Genomic DNA, 19744 nt, shown 5'->3' with positions numbered 1-19744 from the left:
GAATAAGAAATAATAAACTACTTCTCTTTTTGAAGTCAATTTTTCAGAATCAAAATCTGTGAACTGGCTACACAATAACATTTACTTTACATAACTAGTAAAATATTGAAACATTAACTAAAATATCTTGAGGCCATAAACAGTACCATTTATTAAAATCCATGCTTATATGAGTTAATTAAGAGGGTTATAAACTCTCAGCATGTCTAGAACTTCTGCATGCCCAATTATAACTATTATGTCTCTTTATTTGAAATCTTAACTTTATATCAGGGCACTTATATCATAAATTGTTTAATTCCTTAAGATTAAAGGACACTGAATATTTAATACACTCACGAACATAGACGTTATCTGGGGACTATATATTAAATCTTCAGAAGCATTTAATCAACTTGAACTCATTTTTTGTCCCTCCATCTAAGGCAGGAATTAATACATACTCACCTTTGTCATTTGATCTGCATCTGGTCTTACAGTTGGAGTTACATTTAACAGTAGTTTTACATGTTCACGGACTTCCTCAGGTATATTTGTAAGTGAACTAGATCCTAAACGACTCAACTGTTCAAGAGTAATAATGTTAAATATGAATATAAAATATTCAAAAAATATACATTTATATTGTGAACAGTCCATTTAAATCTTTTTGAAATTTACTAAATGTATTTTTAGATTGAACAAACTGCTGTTGCAAGATAACTAAAACATGTCTTTTAATACCTGCAATTGCCTCTATTCCTAAAGCAAAATGCCCAGTATTTTAGGCCATATTTCATTTTTCACTCTAGTGAATAAATGCCATGATTAAAGTTGTAGTAACAAATATTAATCCTAAGAATTACTTTTGTTAAGTTGACTTTATGAAAACAAAATAAGAGACACTCCTCCCAGTTTGGAGAATTTTCTGAACATATTTTATGAAAAAATACTAAGAAACACTTAATATATTTTTAATGCAAGCAAATATTTAAAGGCAAATACCTGATCCAATTGTCTGCTGAAACTCTTGTAAATATCTTGCTTGTTAACTTCAAATACAGGTTTCCCTTTATTAAATACAGCATACATGACAGTTCCTAAAGAGTACATATCACTGGCTGTTTCACAGGTCACAGAAAGTATATATTCAGGAGCCAAATATTCAGGATTTGGAAGACACAATGATGGTAAATTTGGGTCCCATTCTTTACATGGAAACTTGGGCTATAAAAGGATAGAAAAATGAACACATGGATTAAATATGTCAAATTAAAGCAGACCACTGTCAAGTACTAACAATTGAGTTTTAAATTCATACTCAGTCATGCAAGTAAAAATGTCACCACCACTTTCAATTTTAAATTTCCCCAAATCCCAAAACTACAACATGCATGAAACAAGCTAAGAGATAGAATAAGAACTCTTATAACTTTGAGATTATTGGCACTCTCTTTCAGAAAACAAATTATCAGTATACTATATGATGCATTTTGAATGTGAGAAGGTATGGCCTATGTTTTCTGATATAGGCTTCAAACTTATGAGCTCAAGTAGATTATAGTTGTTTGAAACCTTGTTCTTTCACTAATGAGCTATGTGATTTAATTAATAGGTTCAAAAAGCTGTTGTAAAATTAAACAAATGTATGGAAAACAGGCCCAGCACAATGCCTGACCCATAGTATATCTCAACCAATACTAATTCTTTCTGCTTCCCCTAAAAATGTTTACTTATGTTACAAATATATCTTAGGACAAATCATGGTTTCTTTAACAACTACATAGTAAAAACTTGAAATATTGCAGTGTTTTCCTAAGGATAAATAGGTAGGTTTCATAATCACTAAGTAACAGGTGCTTTTTAGCCAGAAAAACTGGGTTCAAATCTTAACTCTACTGCTTACCACCTGCCTAAACTTAAAGCAGGTTAGTTCATTCTATGAGTTTAACTTGCTCATCTGTATTATTCCTATACCTCACTGAGTTGTTGCAAGGATAATAAGTAAATACACAGGTAGTGTTTAGAAAGAGCTTCAGTAAACATTAGCCATGACTGTCACTGATATTGTTGCTATCATGCTCCCTAAACAAGATTCTGTGGTTCAATAAGTTGGGAAAACATTGCTAAATTCACAATGTTTGTTCCTGTACCTGACATTCTGAGGGGGAAAAAACCTACCTAACCCAGAAGTGCTCAAATTTGCTTCACTCTAGCACTTTCTTCTCAAGTAACATTAGTGTGGAATTAGTGTACTAAATATTTGTAGGTACAATGAACATTAGAAATTTTCTATAAAGCTATAAATTTAAACACACCATTGTACCACAAAGCCTATGTATACACATTTATCAGACTCCCCAGGTGACACCAGTGGTAAAGAATCTGCCTGCCAGTGTAGGAGACGTAAGAGACGCAAGTTAGATCCCTGGGTCAGGGAGATCCCCTGGAGGAGGAAATGGCAACCCACTCCAGTATTCTTTTCTGAAAAATCCCATGGATGGAGGAGCCTGGCACACTGTAGTCCACGGGGTCACAAAGAGTTAGACACGACTAAGCAACTAAGCACAGGCTTCTCTGTCCTCTACTATCTATCTACTCTCAAACTCACGTCCACTGAGTTGGTGATACCATCCAATCATCTCATCATTAGACATATAAATTCTCTAATTTATTTCAGATGCAATTCAAAAATTTTCAGAGCTTTAAAAAAAATTAGAAGAATAAAACCTTTATTACCTCTTGTTCAGAAGGATTGGTTGATGATACACAAAAATCAAAGCCCATTATTTTCCAGGCTCCACTTTTATTCAAAATTATATTTTCAGGTGTAATATTTCCATGAACCATTTTCACACTGCTGTGCAAAAATGACAATCCTTCAGAAACCTGTAAATGGGAATAAAAGATATTTTTACATTCAAGTACATTAATAAATGTCTCATACTAATCACATTCAAGTACATTAATAAATGTCTCATACTAATCAAATTTGCTGCTTCTCCCAATAAAAATTTTTACATGTCAGGTTATTAAATTTCATAAATGCAAAAGTGTAGAGAAAGTTGCCAGAGCATTCTAAGCATTAGCAAGAAAAACTCCCAAAACAGAGAGCAACTACTTATTTAAGTTCCTTTCTACATACACAAAAGTAAAAGAAAAGACTTTGTGTCCCAAATTTATTCAGTTCCTGAGTTTGAAAAGTGAGAGAATCTGGTTTCTGAGTTAACAGTAAATATCAAGAAATACCTTTGTAAATTTGATTCTAATTCTTAATATTTTTTATACTTACACTCCACATTGAAATTAAGTTTTTCTTAGTATTGTGCTCAGTTTTCAAACTGATGTTCACTCATTCTTACTTTGGATTAATATTTGATAATTTTATATTTGTGCCTGAGATCACCATGGTATTTGTTAACAAAAAGCGAAGACTGGATTTGAAAGGACCAACCATATCAAGTTTTGGAAAGATGTGAAAAAATATGTAACTTTTATATACTGCAATGGGAATGCAAAATGGTATTACCATTTTTGAAACAGTTTTTAATTTTCTTAGAAGATGAACTATATACATACTGTTTGATTTAGTCACCCCACTCCCTGGTAATTAACCAAGAGAAGTGAAATTAAATGTCCATCAAGAACATGTACATGAATGTTGATAGCAGCTTTATTCACATTTGCCCAAAACTGTAAACAACCCAAATGACTGTCAATGAGTGAATGGACAAGCAAACTATGGTATAGCTATTCTACAGACTACTACTCAGCAATAAAAAGAAGTACTGATACGCACAACTATATAAATGAATATCAAAATAATTTGATTGACTGAAAGAAGCCCAGCTAAAAACACAGTACATATTGTATGATTTCATTTAGAAAATTCTAGAAAATACAAACTGATTCATAGTGACAGAAAGCAGGTCAGTGGTTTCCTGAGATGAGAGACAGAAAGGTAGCAAGGAGGAAGAGGGAAGGGTTACAATAGGTATGAGGACACTCTGGAGGGTCATGGATACGTACATTATTTTGACTGCAGTGATGGTTCTACCTGGGAACTTAATAACTGTGTATTTTTAAATATGTGAAGTTTACTGTATGCTAATTAATTATACCTTAATAAAGCTGTTAAAAATAATGAACAAAATTATCTCTGTCCCCCAAAACAAAGAATCTACTGTATAAATTTAGTGTATAAAGCTGAAGATATTTTGGTAAGTAGGGGAAGGAAATCAGCAAAAGTGAAATGGACTTATGAGATGCATTCTGAAGGTTTAAAACTCAAAAAAATAAAAAAGGAACCACACACCCACCAATCAACAAGTGCTCTTCTCCAAAGGTTACTAATGTTATGTTTCATACATTAAAAATACAATTTAAACCTAACAATAAACTATAGAGAAATTCTAGAACATAAAAATGATTTTTAAATTACTAAAAAGATACAAAGGTTTACATAAAGCAGTTTATATGGCTAAATTTGAAATGGCTATAAAAATACTTTTGAAGGAAAATATTCCATCCATGCGATGAATAAAAATACATACCTGAAGCAAACCATATTTGGTTTCTACATCATAAAGTTTATAATCCTTAATGTCTGGAGACACAGGGGAAGGTAGATTTTCCCAGTTACCCAGAACATTGGCTAAACTGGCAAAAACTGGTTCCGTGCAAAATGCCAAGCAGTCCCTGTTTTAAAAAAAGAAAAATATGAGTGGTCCTATTTAACTATCAAGAAGGTAGACAAGTTTAGATTTATTTTCACCATTACTATAACATACTTAGACTAACAAAGTCAGGAAGCTCTGTATATGAATTACACTGGATAATTACCACTGTGCTTTTTGAATAATTGATATTCTTTATGGAAAACCAATACATTAATTTAGAATACTGTTATATTACCCTTATTTCTAAGGCTATAATTTTCAGAATATGCTCACAGGAAACTATAGACTTCCCAGATGCCTCTGGAGCAAGAGTCATCAGGACATTGCTCGAGTTCACACAAGCCGGCCACATTTCTTTTTTCACTGTTAAGAACAAACATCTGGATGTTGGGGGGGGGGGCGGGGGCGGTCCCTGAATTATGTCACTTGAGACCTTTGTGAGTTGTTGGAGCCCTGGGAGGGCACATTATTTTTGCATCTTTCGGACTGTCTTTTGCACCTAGAAACAATGTGAATACCTTTTTGTTCTTGCTTTGGGAAACATGGTATCCCGTGGGGCCTCCTCTGGTACTTGGCAAGCTCTGGTACTTATCCTCCATAACACATTGCTAGGAGAGGTGCGCATGCTGAGTGCTGGTCAGGGGCTAAGGGGTGTCCTGTTTCTGGGTGGTGAGTGGGTGGGAGTGTCCAGAAGTCTCTGGCGTAGGCATGGGTCAGCAGTGGCCTGCTGCAGGGTTGGGAGCACTGAGTGTAGCAGTGCCTGCATGGGACCTTTAGAAGAAAGTCACCTTTATCTTTATTATCTTCTACCTCCACCATAGTTTGAAACTGAAACTGAAGCTGAAGTCGCTCAGTCCTGTCCCACTCTTTGTGGCCACCATAGTTTGGCCCCAGATAAATAACAGAGAGGGAACACAGCCCCACCCAAAACAGAAAATCGGATTAAAGACTTACTAAGAATGGCCCCGCCCATAAAAACAAGACTCAGTTTTCCCCCTCAGTCAGTCTATCCCATCAGGAAGCTTCCATAAGCCTCTTATCCTTCTCCATCAGTGGGCAGACAGACTGAAAACCACAACCACAGAAAACTAACCAATCTGATGACATGGATCACAGCCTTGTCTAACTCAATGAAACTATGAGTCATGCCTTGAAGGACCACCCAAGATGGACGGGTGATGGTGGAGAGTTCTGACAAAATGTGGTCCACTGGAGAAGGGAATGGCAAACGACTTCAGTATTCTTGCCTTGAGAACCCCATGAACAGTATGAAAAGGCAAAAAGACAGGACACTGAAAGATAAACTCCCCAGGTCGGTAGGTGCCCAATATACTACTGGAGGTCAGTGGAGAAATAACTCCAGAAAGAATGAAGGGATGGAGCCAAAGCAAAAACACCCAGTTGTAGATGTGACTGGCAATGCTGTAAAGAGCAATACTGCATAGGAACCTGGAATGTTAGGTCCATGAATCAAGGCAAATTAGAACTGGTCAAACAGGAGATGACAAGGGTGAACATCTACATTTTAGGAATCAGCAAACTAAAATGGACTGGAATGGGTGAATTTAACTCAGATGACCATTATATCTAATACTGTGGGCAAGAATTCCTTAGAAAAAAATGGAGTAGCCATCATAACCAACAAAAGAGTCCGAAATGCAATACTTGGATGCAATACCAAAAATGACAGAATGATCTCTGTTCACTTCCAAGGCAAACAATTCAATATCACAGTAATCCAAGTCTATGCCTTGACCACTAATGCTGAAGAAGCTGAAAACTTGAACGGTTCTACGAAGACATACAAGACCTTCTAGAACTAACACCCAAAAAAGATGTCCTTTTCATTACAGGGGACTGGAATGCAAAAGTAGGAAGTCAAGAAACACCTGGAGTAACAAGCAAATTTGGCCTTGGAATACAAAATGAAGCAGGGCAATGACTAATAGAGTTTTGCCAAGAGAACACACTGGTCATAGCAAACACCCTCTTCCAACAACACAAGAGAAGACTCTACACATGGACATCACCAGATGGTCAATACTAAAATCAGATTGATTATATTCTTTGCAGCCAAAGATAGAGAAGCTCTACACAGTCAGCAAAAACAAGACCAGAAGCTGAGTGTGGCTCAAATCATGAACTCCTTAGTGCCAAATTCAGACTTAAACTGAAGAAAGTGGGGAAAACCACTAGACCATTCAGGTATGACCTAAATCAAATCCCTTATGATTATACAGTGGAAGTGAGAGTCAAGGGATTAGATCAGATAGACAGAGTGCCTGATGAACTATGGACAGAGGTTCGTGACTCTGTACGAAAGGCAAGGATCAAGACCATCCCCAAAAAAGAAATGCAAAAAAGCAAAATGGCTGATTGAGGTGGCCTTACAAACAGCTGTGAAAAGAAGAGAAGTTAAAGGCAAAGGATAAAAAGAAAGATATTCCCATTTGAATGCACAGTTCCAAAGAACAGCAAGGAGAGATATAAGAAAGTCTTCCTCAGTAATCAATGCAAAGAAATACAGAAAAACAATAGAATGGTAAAGACTAGAGATCTCTTCAAGAAAATTAGAGATACCAAGGGAACATTTCATGCAAAGATTGGCACAATAAAGGACAGAAATGGTACGGACCTAACAGAAGCAGAAGATAGTAAGAAGAGGTGGCAAGAATACACAGAAGAACTATGCAAAAAAGATCTTCATGACTCAGATAACCATGATAGTGTGATCACTCACCTAGAGCCAGACATCCTGGAATGTCAAATGGGCCTTAGGAACCATCTACAAAGCTAGTAGAGGTGATAGAATTCCAGTTGAGCTATTTCAAATCCTAAAAGATGATGCTGTAAAAGTGCTGCACTCAATATGTCAGCAAATTTGGAAACCTCAGCAGTTGCCATGGGACTGGAAAAGGTCCATGTTCATTCCAATCCCAAAGAAAGGCAATGCCAAACAATGCTCAAACTACCACACAATTGCACTCATCTCACATGCTAGAAATGTTCAAAATTCTCCAAGCCAGGCTTAAACAGTATGTGAACTGAGAACTTCCAGATGTTCAAGCTGGTTTTACAAAAGGTAGAGGAACCAGAGATCAAATTGCCAACATCCGATGGATTATCAAAACAGCAAGAGAGTTCCAGAAAAACATCTACTTGTGCTTTATCAAGTACGCCAAAACCTTTGATTGTGTGGATCACAATAAACTGTGGAACATTCTGAAAGAGACAGCAATACTAGACCACCTGACCTGCCTCCAGAGAGATTTGTATGCAGCTCAGGAAGCAACAGTTAGAACTGGACATGGAACAACGACTGATTCCAAATAAGAAAAGGAGTACATCAAGGCTGTATATTGTCACCTTGCTTACTTAACTTATATGCAGAGTACATCATGAGAAACAGTGGGCTGGATGAAGCCCAAGCTGGAATCAAGATTGCCGGGAGAAATATCAATAACCTCAGATATGCAGATGACCCCACTTTTATGACAGAAAGCAAAGAAGAACTCAAGGGCCTCTTAATGAAAGTGAAAGAGGAGAATGAAAAAGTTGGCTTAAAGCTCAACATTCAGAAAACTAAGATCATGGCACCTGGGCCCATCACTCCATGGCAAATAGATGGGGAAACAATGAAAACAGTGACAGACTTTATTTCTGGGGGCTCCATAATCACTGCAGATGGTGATTGCAGCCGTGAAATTAAAAGACGCTTGCTCCTTGGAAGAAAAGTTACGACCAACCTAGACAGCAGAGACATTACTTTGCCAACCAAGGTCTGTCTAGTCAAAGCTACGGTTTTTCCAGTAGTCATGTATGGATATGAGAGTTGTACTATAAAGAAAGCTGAGCACTGAAGAATTGATGCTTTTGACTTGTGGTGTTGGAGAAGGCTCTTGAGTCCCTTGGACTGCAAGGAGATCCAAACAGTCCATCCTAAAGGAAATCAGTCCTGAATATTTATTGGAAAGACTGATGCTGAAGCTGAAACTCCATACTTCCACCGCCTACCTGATTGGAAGAACTGACTCATTTGAATAGACCCTAATGCTGGGAAAGATTGAAGGCGGGAGAAGGGGACATTGAGGATGAGGTGGTTGGATGGCATCAGCAACTCAATGGACACAAGTCTGAGTAGACTCCGGGAGTTGGTGATGGACAAGGAGGCCTGGCATGCTACAGTCCACTGGGTCGCAAAGAGTTGGACATGACTGAGCGACTGAACTGAGCTGAACTGACTGGAAATGACTATGGAGCCCATGTGCAGAGAATCAACAAGGCTCCCCCAGGTTGCCAAGGGGCCAGGAGATATGATGTTCTGTTCAGAGCACGGCCCGTGGACACACCTGGAGCTGAGGGAGCTCACTAGGAGGTCCGTGTGGAAGATTTCAGGGCCAGGCAGTTAGGTTCAGATGCTGGTCGGAGTGACTGGCCTCATGACAACCTCAATCTCAGAGCAGCTTTGTTTTTATCTGTCATTTTTAAAGGTGTCACAAGTTTCCAATTTTTAAAATTAGCATTCTTGATTTTTTTGTATTGCTTTGGGCATACTGCGTGGCTTGTGGCATCTTAGTTCCCAGACCAGGGATTGAACTTGGGCTGCCAGCATTAGAAGCTCTGAGTCTAACCACTGGATGGCCAGGGAATTCTCTACTGTTTTTTGATTATAAGAATGTTTAGAAATTCAGAAAATGTTCAGTTCAGTTCAGTCGCTCAGTCGTGTCCGACTCTTTGCAACCCCATGAATCGCAGCACGCCAGGCCTCCCTGTCCATCACCAACTCCCGGAGTTCACTCAGACTCACGTCCATCGAGTCAGTGATGCCATCCAGCCATCTCATCCTCTGTCGTCCCCTTCTCCTCTTGCCCCCAATCCCTCCCAGCATCAGAGTCTTTTCCAATGAGTCAACTCTTCCCATGAGGTGGCCAAAGTACTGCAGTTTCAGCTTTAGCATCAGTCCTTCCAAAGAAATCCCAGGGCTGATCTCCTTCAGAATGGACTGGTTGGATCTCCTTGCAGTCCAAGGGACTCTCAAGAGTCTTATCCAACACCACAGTTCAAAAGCATCAATTCTTCGGCGCTCAGCTTTCTTCACAATCCAACTCTCACATCCATACATGACCACTGGAAAAACCATAGCCTTGACTAGATGGACCTTTGTTGGCAAAGTAACGTCTCTGCTTTTCAATATGCTATCTAGGTTGGTCATAACTTGTCTTCCAAGGAGTAAGCATCTTTTAATTTCATGGCTGCAGTCACCATCTGCAGTGATTTTGGAGCCCAGAAAAATAAAGTCTGACACTGTTTCCACTGTTTCCCCATCTATTTCCCATGAAGTGATGGGACCAGATGCCATGATCTTCGTTTTCTGAATGTTGAGTTTTAAGCCAACTTTTTCACTCTCCTCTTTCACCTTCATCAAGAGGCTTTTTAGTTCCTCTTCACTTTCTGCCATTCAATAAGCCTTGTAGACTAATGATCAAGAACTCAAGCTCTGAAGACAAATACTCAACTTCAAGTCCCAGAATCCTTATTCTTTGTTGGTCTCACTTAGACACTTTGAGTCTCACTTTGTCCATTTGTAAAATGGTGATGCAAGACCACCATGAAGGGTTACCGTGAAGATCAAATGCATGTGAGATACATAACATGCTGACTAAAATATAAGCTCAATAAATGCTTACAATTGCTACTATAATTACCAAGTGTCTGAGACTTCAAGTCCTAACATTTCATGCCTTCGGGCTTAGGCTGTGGTAATGAAGAACTATAAGGCAGCATAGTAACAAAGCTATCCCAAGCCTCTGCACCTAGACAGTGACTGCTAAATGGCAAACATGCCTTCTGAGTAACTTTCTTTTTAACCTTGAACCTATTTTTCAAATGAAAGCATATGCAGAAGTTCAACATGTATAAGAGATAAAGACAGAGCTGCTTAGGTTGAAGGAGGAAGTTACACTGTCCTGCCAGCTCAGTTATCATGAAAGATAATGATCCTGATCTTGCTCTTCACTCCCTCACTAAGCTTATTAACACAGTGGACACCAGGCTTTCCTTCACTGAACTGTACTGGAGGAAAACTGCGCAAATACTCCTAGGGTTTGTCTACAATTTTCAATGATTCCCAGGACTCATTTATTTTAGCAATTCTAATTTTTTTCCTTTGCTGCCTTGTCCTCAGAATCATCCTTGGCCATATCAATATTCATGGTTATTCTTCAAGTTTGAAGGCCTTATTATCTTTCATGAATATTTATTTCCATCATCGTTACAAACAGTTACACCAGAAGCACCATAGCCCATCTCAAGGACCATCTTCCCCAACCACAGGTATTTACTAACCATTCATCTCCTACCTTTTACTACCACCACCTAATCTAGCTTCCCAGTAACTTTATTCAACAAGTCTGAATTATTCAGTCCTGACAACATTTTGCCCCTTTCTTTTTCCCTACTGCCTCAACATCATCCTTACTACCCTTTACTGAGCAAACACTTATTAACCCTGTAGTTACCATCACTGGTTTCTTTTACTTTCTTGCTTCTGTCAGAAGCTGAAGCAACAATACAAAATCCAAGACTTCATAAACTCATCGTCTAAAGACATAATATACTTAACCTTGCTCTTTTACTTTTTAACATTCAAGAATATCCCTTCATAGTCCTCTTATATTAACTCCTCATTCTTTTACCCACTACTCATCTATGATCCATATTCTACCTGAAAAAAAGCAAAGTTCATTTAACATGAATGATCTCATTTCCCTTTACTTTACCTCAGTATATGAGTGATTCATAACTATCCTCCTGAAATTTCCTTTTAGTTCCTTCCATGGGACTTGATTCACATAATGATGTCTTCTCTGCTGGGTTCCTTTCTAGCTTCCAAAGTGCCATCCTACTGAAATTACTGAATATCACTAATAACTTCTCCCTAGCCAAATGCAATGGTCCTTCTCAGCCTGTCTTTCCTTTTTATTAGGTGGTCTCCAGTGTTAGGGAGTCCTTTCTTCCCTTATTTGGCTCCCATAACACACTGCCAATTTTTCTCCTGCCATACAACACGTATGGCATTTCTGCTCCAGCTTCTTTCCCTGGCCCTTCTTTCCCCTTTTTAAGTTCTGTCATCACTACTCTGCTCTTTTGACTCATGCTCCTGAAATTCATTTTTTTCATGGTTTTAATTAATGCCTCTATGTTACTAGGGCTTCCCTTGTGGCTCAGCTGGGAATCCACCTGCAATGCGGGAGACCTGGGTTCGATCTCTGGGTTGGGAAGATCCCCTGGAGAAAGGAACAGCTTCCCACTCCAGTATTCTGGACTGGAGAATTCCATGGACTGTATAGTCCATGGGTCACAAGACTGAGCGACTTTCATTACCACTATGTAATTCACCTCCATAGACATCACCAACTCTGCACTTTTGTCTGGCTTACTGTTCTATAGCACATTTCTTTTGGATGATTCCAGTGTCATTTCCATATTATTAAGTCATTAAAAACTGGAAGTTACTTTTTTCTTCTGTAACGTGTTCCTATTTCCATCAATGCTACTGTAATTTTTACACCTAGCCATGAAAATGCCTTAAAGTAACCTCTGAATTATTTCTCTTCATGAATGCCAATAAAGCCCAAGTTCTGCAATATTTAAATCAGTATAAACGGAGCTGCAGGGTCAGAGATAGTGGAGTAACTTAGGGCTATGGGCTGACATACAAGACCTAGTAAAAAGTTAAACACCCAGAACAGCACTACCTGGAACACACATAAAAACAACCTGTGAACACTGAATCAACGAAAAGGGCACAATGAATTCTAGTAAATTAACAAGAACCACTTCTTTCAGGCAGAGACTTCTCTTGCAGCTTCCACTTGGAGTAATGTAGTCTTGAGCATAGAATAAACACATACAGACTCACGGCAAATGTAGGGAAAATTCTTATTAATACTTCAAAAAGAGATATATACATAGCACATGCAAGTAAATTTTAAAGAATTAATCCATAAGAACTCAACTCTCAAAGTTTATAAAAATTTTTCACTGAAAGTATGTTGCACAGATAGAATGCAAATATAAAGGGTTTTTTTAAAACTATTTTTTTAGGAAGTCTCTAATGTAAGTTTTCATAAAAATTTACCTGGATTCTTCTAAAGGATGCTGGACAGTAAGAAGTCGAGGGTGTCGTAGTCGAGTTAACTGCTGGACTCCTCGTTTTAGAGAATCGATGATTTGATCTTTTTCAAATTTTTGATATTTGTCAATCAGCTTTTTATCAAAGACAAAAACAGCCACTTCCTAGTAAAAGAAATGTGTAATTTTAATCAAGAATATATAAAAGTAATAAAATTTGAGCTATGCGTTATCTACAAATGCGTAATGCTATGCAAATTTTAGCACCATTGTAATACTTTTTTGATATCAAAAAGTTGGTTTCTTCACGATTACTAAATTTAAAGATTTTTAAAGGTATAAGATTCAGGCTTCCCAGTTGGTGCAGTGGTAAAGAGTACACCTGCCAATGCAAGAGACACAAGAGACACAGGTTTAATACCTGGGTTGCGAAGATCCTCTGGAGAAGGAAATGACAACCCACTCCAGTATTCTTGCCTGGGAAGTCCCATGGATAGAGGAGGTTGGCGGGCAACAGTCCACGGGGTCTCAAAAGAGTCAGACACAACTTAGTGACTGAACAACAACAAAATGTGATATATGCCTCCAGGAAACTATTTGAGTGAGAGCTTTAAATAGCACTCACATACATACTGCCTTTATAAGTTAGCCTGGCATACACAGACACACACAATATTAGCTCTTTCGATCAGTTTGAGACACAGAACAAACAGGAGCTAAGAACATTATGTAATATTATTTTGAACTAAAAACAAATGACCTACAAGTTCAAGCTTCTACCTCACTATTCATGCATACAATCTTACTTTAGTAAGTGTTCTAACACATTTTAAAATGCATCTAATTTAAATGTGTTTATTTTTTCAAGATATTTTAAGTCTTTAAAAAAAGATGTGACTTCTGAACTCCTACGGATTCACCTCTCTGAAGGAAGAACACTACAGTTCACAAAGAAAAAGAAACAACACACTCTCTGAGGCATCCATTCATTGTCTTAGGTCAAAGATGAAAGATTTCAGATCAGAATAGATTATCAACTATCTTAAAATATTTTCTTTGGTCCAAATAGTTAATTAAAATTAACCAATGTCAACAAAAGTAGTGACTAGTTAACTAAAGTTTAAGCCTCATATTGATTTTCTAAAAGAAAACTTAGCCTGTACCTCAAAACTTTTCAACAGAAGAGATTATCACCTTATCTCTAGTTTGTGTCTTGCTTCTACTACTTCACTATACTACCCACTCTGGTAACACATATCACCTGTATAAAATTCCTATCCTGTCTATGCTTATATAACCATTATAATCCTAAATATGCTACTCTGTAAAAAGACTAAGTCAGTTTCAAAGCTATAAGAGAAATATAGCAGAATAAACTCTAAGCCCAGCAATTATCTACTAGACATTACAAGAGTTATTTTATAGCATCTCTAGAAAGAGACTGTAGAAAGACTAATGGTTAGGAAGTAAGAGCTGCTTTAAATAAACACTCAAAAAGGAAACTAAATAGTACTTATGACTAAATAGTAGCTTCAAGTGCTAATGAACTATAATTGAAGATCTATCCATTTCCACATGTTTACATGTTGTATTTGGTTAAGTTTATCTAGATAATAACTTTAAAAAATCTCAATGGCTCATTTTATATACAAAACTAGCCTAAGAACTTTATTTTACTACAAAATATACACTTGCCATGAAGATTCTTAGGAAATCTTAATTTCACTTGGCTAAATTACTCACTATGAGCTACTTCCTCAATGAATGTCTTTCAAAAATAATAAAGAGCAGCAGAAATTGGTTTTTGGAAGCATAAAGACAGAATAATAATACAGATGTCCAATCAGGTTCAATGAAAGCACAAGTAACCAGGCACAAGAAACTTTGTATTTACCAAGTCTTCTTATCTTGCTATATTCCAGACTTCATAAATATGTTCTTTTTCCATCAGTTTTCTAAGTGCTGTTCTAACAACTCTTCTCAGAGGGTTTCAAACATTTAAGTTAAAAATTTTAAAGTTGTATGTAATCTGAAAATTTTAATTAATCACCTACTAATGTGACAAAAGAGTCCAAAATGCAGTACTTGGATGCAATCTCAAAAATCACAGAATGATCTCTGTTCGTTTCCAGTGCAAACCATTCAACAACACAGTAATCCAAGTCTATGCCCCAACCAGTAACACTGAAGAAGCTGAAGCTCAACGGTTCTATGAAGACCTACAAGACCTTTTAGAACTAACACCCAAAAAAGATGTCCTTTTCATTATAGGTGACTGGAATGCAAAAGTAGGAAGTCAAGAAACACCTGGAGTAACAGGCAAATTTGGCCTTGGAATACGGAATGAAGCAGGGCAAAGACTAATAGAGTTTTGCCAAGAAAATGCATTGGTCATAACAAACACCCTCTTCCGACAACACAAGAGAAGACTCTACACATGGACATCACCAGATGGTCAACACTGAAATCAGATTGATTATATTCTTTGCAGCCAAAGATGGAGAAGCTCTATACAGCCAGCAAAAACAAGACCAGGAGCTGACTATGGCTCAGACCATGAATTCCTTATTGCCAAATTCAGACTTAAATTGAAGAAAGTAGGGAAAACCACTAGACCATTCAGGTATGACCTAAATCAAATCCCTTATGACTATATAGTGGAAGTGAGAAATAGATTTAAGGGCCTAGATCTGATAGATAGAGTGCCTGATGAACTATGGAATGAGGTTCGTGACACTGTACAGGAGACAGGGATCAAGACCATCCCCATGGAAAAGAAATGCAAAAAAGCAAAATGGCTGTTTGGGGAGGCCTTACAAATAGCTGTGAAAAGAAGAGAAGCGAAAAGCAAAGGAGAAAAGGAAAGATATAAACATCTGAATGCAGAGTTCCAAAGAATAGCAAGAAGAGATCAGAAAGCCTTCTTCAGCAATCAATGCAAAGAAACAGAGGAAAACAACAGAATGGGAAAGACGAGGGATCTCTTCAAGAAAATCAGAGATACCAAGGGAACATTTCATGCAAAGATGGGCTCGATAAAGGACAGAAATGGTATGGATCTAACAGAAGCAGAAGATATTAAGAAGAGATGGCAAGAATACACAGAGGAACTGTACAAAAAAGATCTTCACGACCCAGATAATCACGATGGTGTGATCACTGACCTAGAGCCAGACATCCTGGAATGTGAAGTCAAGTGGGCCTTAGAAAGCATCACTATAAACAAAGCTAGTGGAGGCGACAGAATTCCAGTGGAGCTATTCCAAATCCTGAAAGATGATGCTGTGAAAGTGCTGCACTCAATATGCCAGCAAATTTGGAAAACTCAGCAGTGGCCACAGGACTGGAAAAGGTCAGTTTTCATTCCAATCCCAAAGAAAGGCAATGCCAAAGAATGCTCAAACTACCGCACAATTGCACTCATCTCACACGCTACTAAAGTAATGCTCAAAATTCTCCAAGCCAGGCTTCAGCAATATGTGAACCGTGAACTTCCTGATGTTCAAGCTGGTTTTAGAAAAGGCAGAGGAACCAGAGATCAAATTGCCAACATCTGCTGGATCATGGAAAAAGCAAGAGTTTCGGAAAAACATCTATTTCTGCTTTATTGACTATGCCAAAGCCTTTGACTGTGTGGATCACAATAAACTGTGGAAAATTCTGAAAGAGATGGGAATAGCAGACCACCTGACCTGCCTCTTAAGAAATCTGTATGCAGGTCAGGAAGCAAGTTAGAATTGGACATGGAACAACAGACTGGTTCCAAATAGGAAAAGGAGTACGTCAAGGCTGTATATTGTCACCCTGTTTATTTAACTTATATGCAGAGTACATCATGAGAAACGCTGGACTGGAAGAAGCACAAGCTGGAATCAAGATTGCCGGGAGAAATATCAATAACCTCAGATATGCAGATGACACCACCCTTATGGCAGACAGTGAAGAGGAACTCAAAAGCCTCTTGATGAAAGTGAAAGAGGAGAGTGAAAAAGTTGACTTAAAGCTCAACATTCAGAAAACGAAGATCATGGCATCTGGTCCCACCACTTCATGGGAAATAGATGGGGAAACAGTGTCAGACTTTATTTTTCTGGGCTCCAAAATCACTACAGATGGTGACTGCAGCCATGAAATTAAAAGACGCTTACTCCTTGGAAGACAAGTTACGACCAACCTAGATAGCATGTGGAAAAGCAGAGACATTACTTTGCCAACAAAGGTTCGTCTAGTCAAGGCTATGGTTTTTCCTGTGGTCATATATGGATGTGAGAGTTGGACTGTGAAGAAGGCTGAGCGCCGAAGAATTGATGCTTTTGAACTGTGGTGTCGGAGAAGACTCTTAAGAGTCCCTTGGACTGCAAGGAGATCCAACCAGTCCATTCTGAAGGAGATCAGCCCTGGGATTTCTTTGGAAGGAATGATGCTAAAGCTGAAACTATAGTACTTTGGCCACCTCATGGGAAGAGTTGACTCATTGGAAAAGACTCTGATGCTGGGAGGGATTGGGGGCAAGAGGAGAAGGGGACGACAGAGGATGAGATGGCTGGATGGCATCACTGACTCGATGGACGTGAGTCTGAGTGAACTTCAGGAGTTGGTGATGGGACAGGGAGGCCTGGCGTGCTGCGATTCATGGGGTTACAAAGAGTCGGACACGACTGAGCGACTGATCTGAATGTGAACTTGAAATAACCAATCCTAGGAAAAAATACATAGATATCCCTCAAAGGGCTATGTATACAAACCCTGAAAATACTAATATAAGGATTCTTTTTACTTGGAAATACTGCTGTATTTTTTGTGGGTTTTTTTTTAATACAAGTGAAATTATGATACTTTTTGAAAATCATGTAAAAAACAGTAAAATGTGAAATGGAGTAAAGAACAAGATGTAAACTTTAAATGCAATAGTTTGAATATCATAGGCAATGGCACCCCACTCCAGTACTCTTGCCTGGAAAATCCCATGGACGGAGGAGCCTGGTAGCTGCCGTCCATGGGGTCACACAGAGTTGGACACGACTGAAGTAACTTAGCAGCAGCAGTATTTATTTCACTGCCATGTAACACGAGAAAACACTTTCCTATTTTTAACTATTAAAACCAGATATAAGAATCTCCTAGCCCAAAGTATCTTACCTAATGTTTACCTCGAAGTCAAATTTAAGATAATATATTGTGCTATAAGGGCTGCCCTGGGGGCTCAGATGGTAAAGAATCTGTCTGCAATGTGGGAGATCCAGGTTCAATCCCTGGGTCAGGAAGATCCCCCAGAGAAGGCAATGGCTACTCACTCCAGTATTCTTGCCTGGAGAATCCCATGGACAGAAAAGCCTTGCAGACTACAGTCCATGGAGTCACAAAAGTTGGACACGACTGAATGACTAACACTTTCACTTCACTTTCATTCTGCTATAAACGCAACTACAATCAAGTACACTATATGCTAAGTAAAAAACCTGAGAGGGTAGGCAAGATTCCTTCAGCCTCAATGTCGCTTAAGAGGGAAGTAAAGGAGAAAGAAGAGTATCCTTTTCCATTATTTTTCTCCCAGTTTCTCTAAAATCAGCACAGAACTTTCTGCGATGATAGAAAGTTCTATACCTGCATTGTCCGATATGGTAATACTAGCCACATGTGGCTATGCAGCATTTGAAATGTGATCAGTGCAACAACAGAAAAACTAAATTTAATCTTAATTTTAATTAGCTGAAAAAGCCATACGGACTGTATGGCTACCAGTACTGTATTAAGTACAGCTCTAGATTATCTGTTTTCTCTGATTCTCTTTTAATAAATATGAGGCTACTGAAAAAAGAATTAACATTTTTCAATTAAGGGAGAAATTCAAATGAGGCTTCAGTGCCAAGCCGGTTAGACACTCAGCTCTTCCTTAAGCAACCAGTCAGCATTCCAGACAGGATACTCAGAGTTCTAACCTCTGAGGTTTGAAAGAGGCAAAGAAAGAAAATTCAAAATCATATCCACAGAGAGCAATGATATAGTCTCAAACTACTTTTTCCCTCAAAGCAATAATTTTGTCAGAAAAAAAAAGGAGTACAGTATAGTTTCATAAGAGAACTCAGTTCTGAAAGTCAGCTGCTGAGAAATGCTATATTAACGTGCAATATCTAAGCAATCATCTATTATTTGTGCCTGGTTCTCACACTCTATGGCAACAACAGAAGCACCAATAGTAACACAGGGTTTCAGCATATGAACTAATGATATAAACAGAAATACCCTGAACACTTTTGATTAAGGACAAAGACACTATTATGTTATTGCACTCTTAATAAACAATGCAAAATTTAGTAAATGTGGGAGTCTTTCACTTTTCTTTTATATAACTGATTATAAAAGCAATTTGTACTGGCATTGGAGGTTGGTCATTTACATAACTTCATGATTTCATTCATAGCTTTCTAAGTAGTCAATACTCAAGGAACCATTATTTTTTGGATGAGCTGCTGGTGAAAGTGAAAACAATGTTCAAAAATGACCAATCAATATCTAAGGTACAGATCAACTTTGGACTTAAGGACTTCCAATCAAATGGGAATAAAAACAAGATTTAAGGTCAGGTACAAACCACATACCAGCAATCTATCACAGGACCAAGACTCCTCCTTCATAAAAGGATAACCAAAGCCAACTCAGTCTTTAATATACTTATTTGGGAATAATCTGATTTTGGAAAAGTCATAATGTATACCCACAATTATACAATTTTGATACTCATTGGAAAATATGTGTAATAAACCCCACATGTCTTAAAGTCTATATGTTTCACATATAGGGAAGTGAAGTACTTTTGGAAACTAATTTTTCTTTTTAAAGAATGTATTTCCACACAGGTTTTAAACCTGGAGATTTTCCAATTCTTCAGCAATTCCAAAAGAAAGTGAATAGTAAATTTTAACAATCCTCCATGTTTCTCAGAACTATCTGTT

At 37.9% G+C, this 19744-nt stretch overlaps 1 protein-coding gene across 3 annotated transcripts in view; it reads right to left on the bottom strand.

The window, feature by feature from the left end:
- The window catches only part of SCYL2 (SCY1 like pseudokinase 2), a 57288-nt gene that overhangs the window by 24285 nt on the left and 13259 nt on the right, over positions 1–19744 (bottom strand). For all 3 annotated transcript variants that reach the window (XM_061417018.1, XM_061417020.1, XM_061417019.1), the window contains exons 3-7: positions 12799–12956; positions 4533–4677; positions 2719–2868; positions 985–1206; positions 448–564 (exon numbers count right to left, since the gene is read on the bottom strand). In XM_061417018.1, the coding sequence (XP_061273002.1) occupies positions 448–564; positions 985–1206; positions 2719–2868; positions 4533–4677; positions 12799–12956 (792 nt within the window). The remainder of the gene's footprint in view (positions 1–447; positions 565–984; positions 1207–2718; positions 2869–4532; positions 4678–12798; positions 12957–19744) is intronic.

Source organism: Bos javanicus, chromosome 5, assembly GCF_032452875.1.
Source record: "Bos javanicus breed banteng chromosome 5, ARS-OSU_banteng_1.0, whole genome shotgun sequence".
NCBI lineage: Eukaryota > Metazoa > Chordata > Mammalia > Artiodactyla > Bovidae > Bos > Bos javanicus.
Note: the sequence above shows the minus strand (reverse complement) of the source record. Positions and strands in the feature narration are given on the sequence as shown.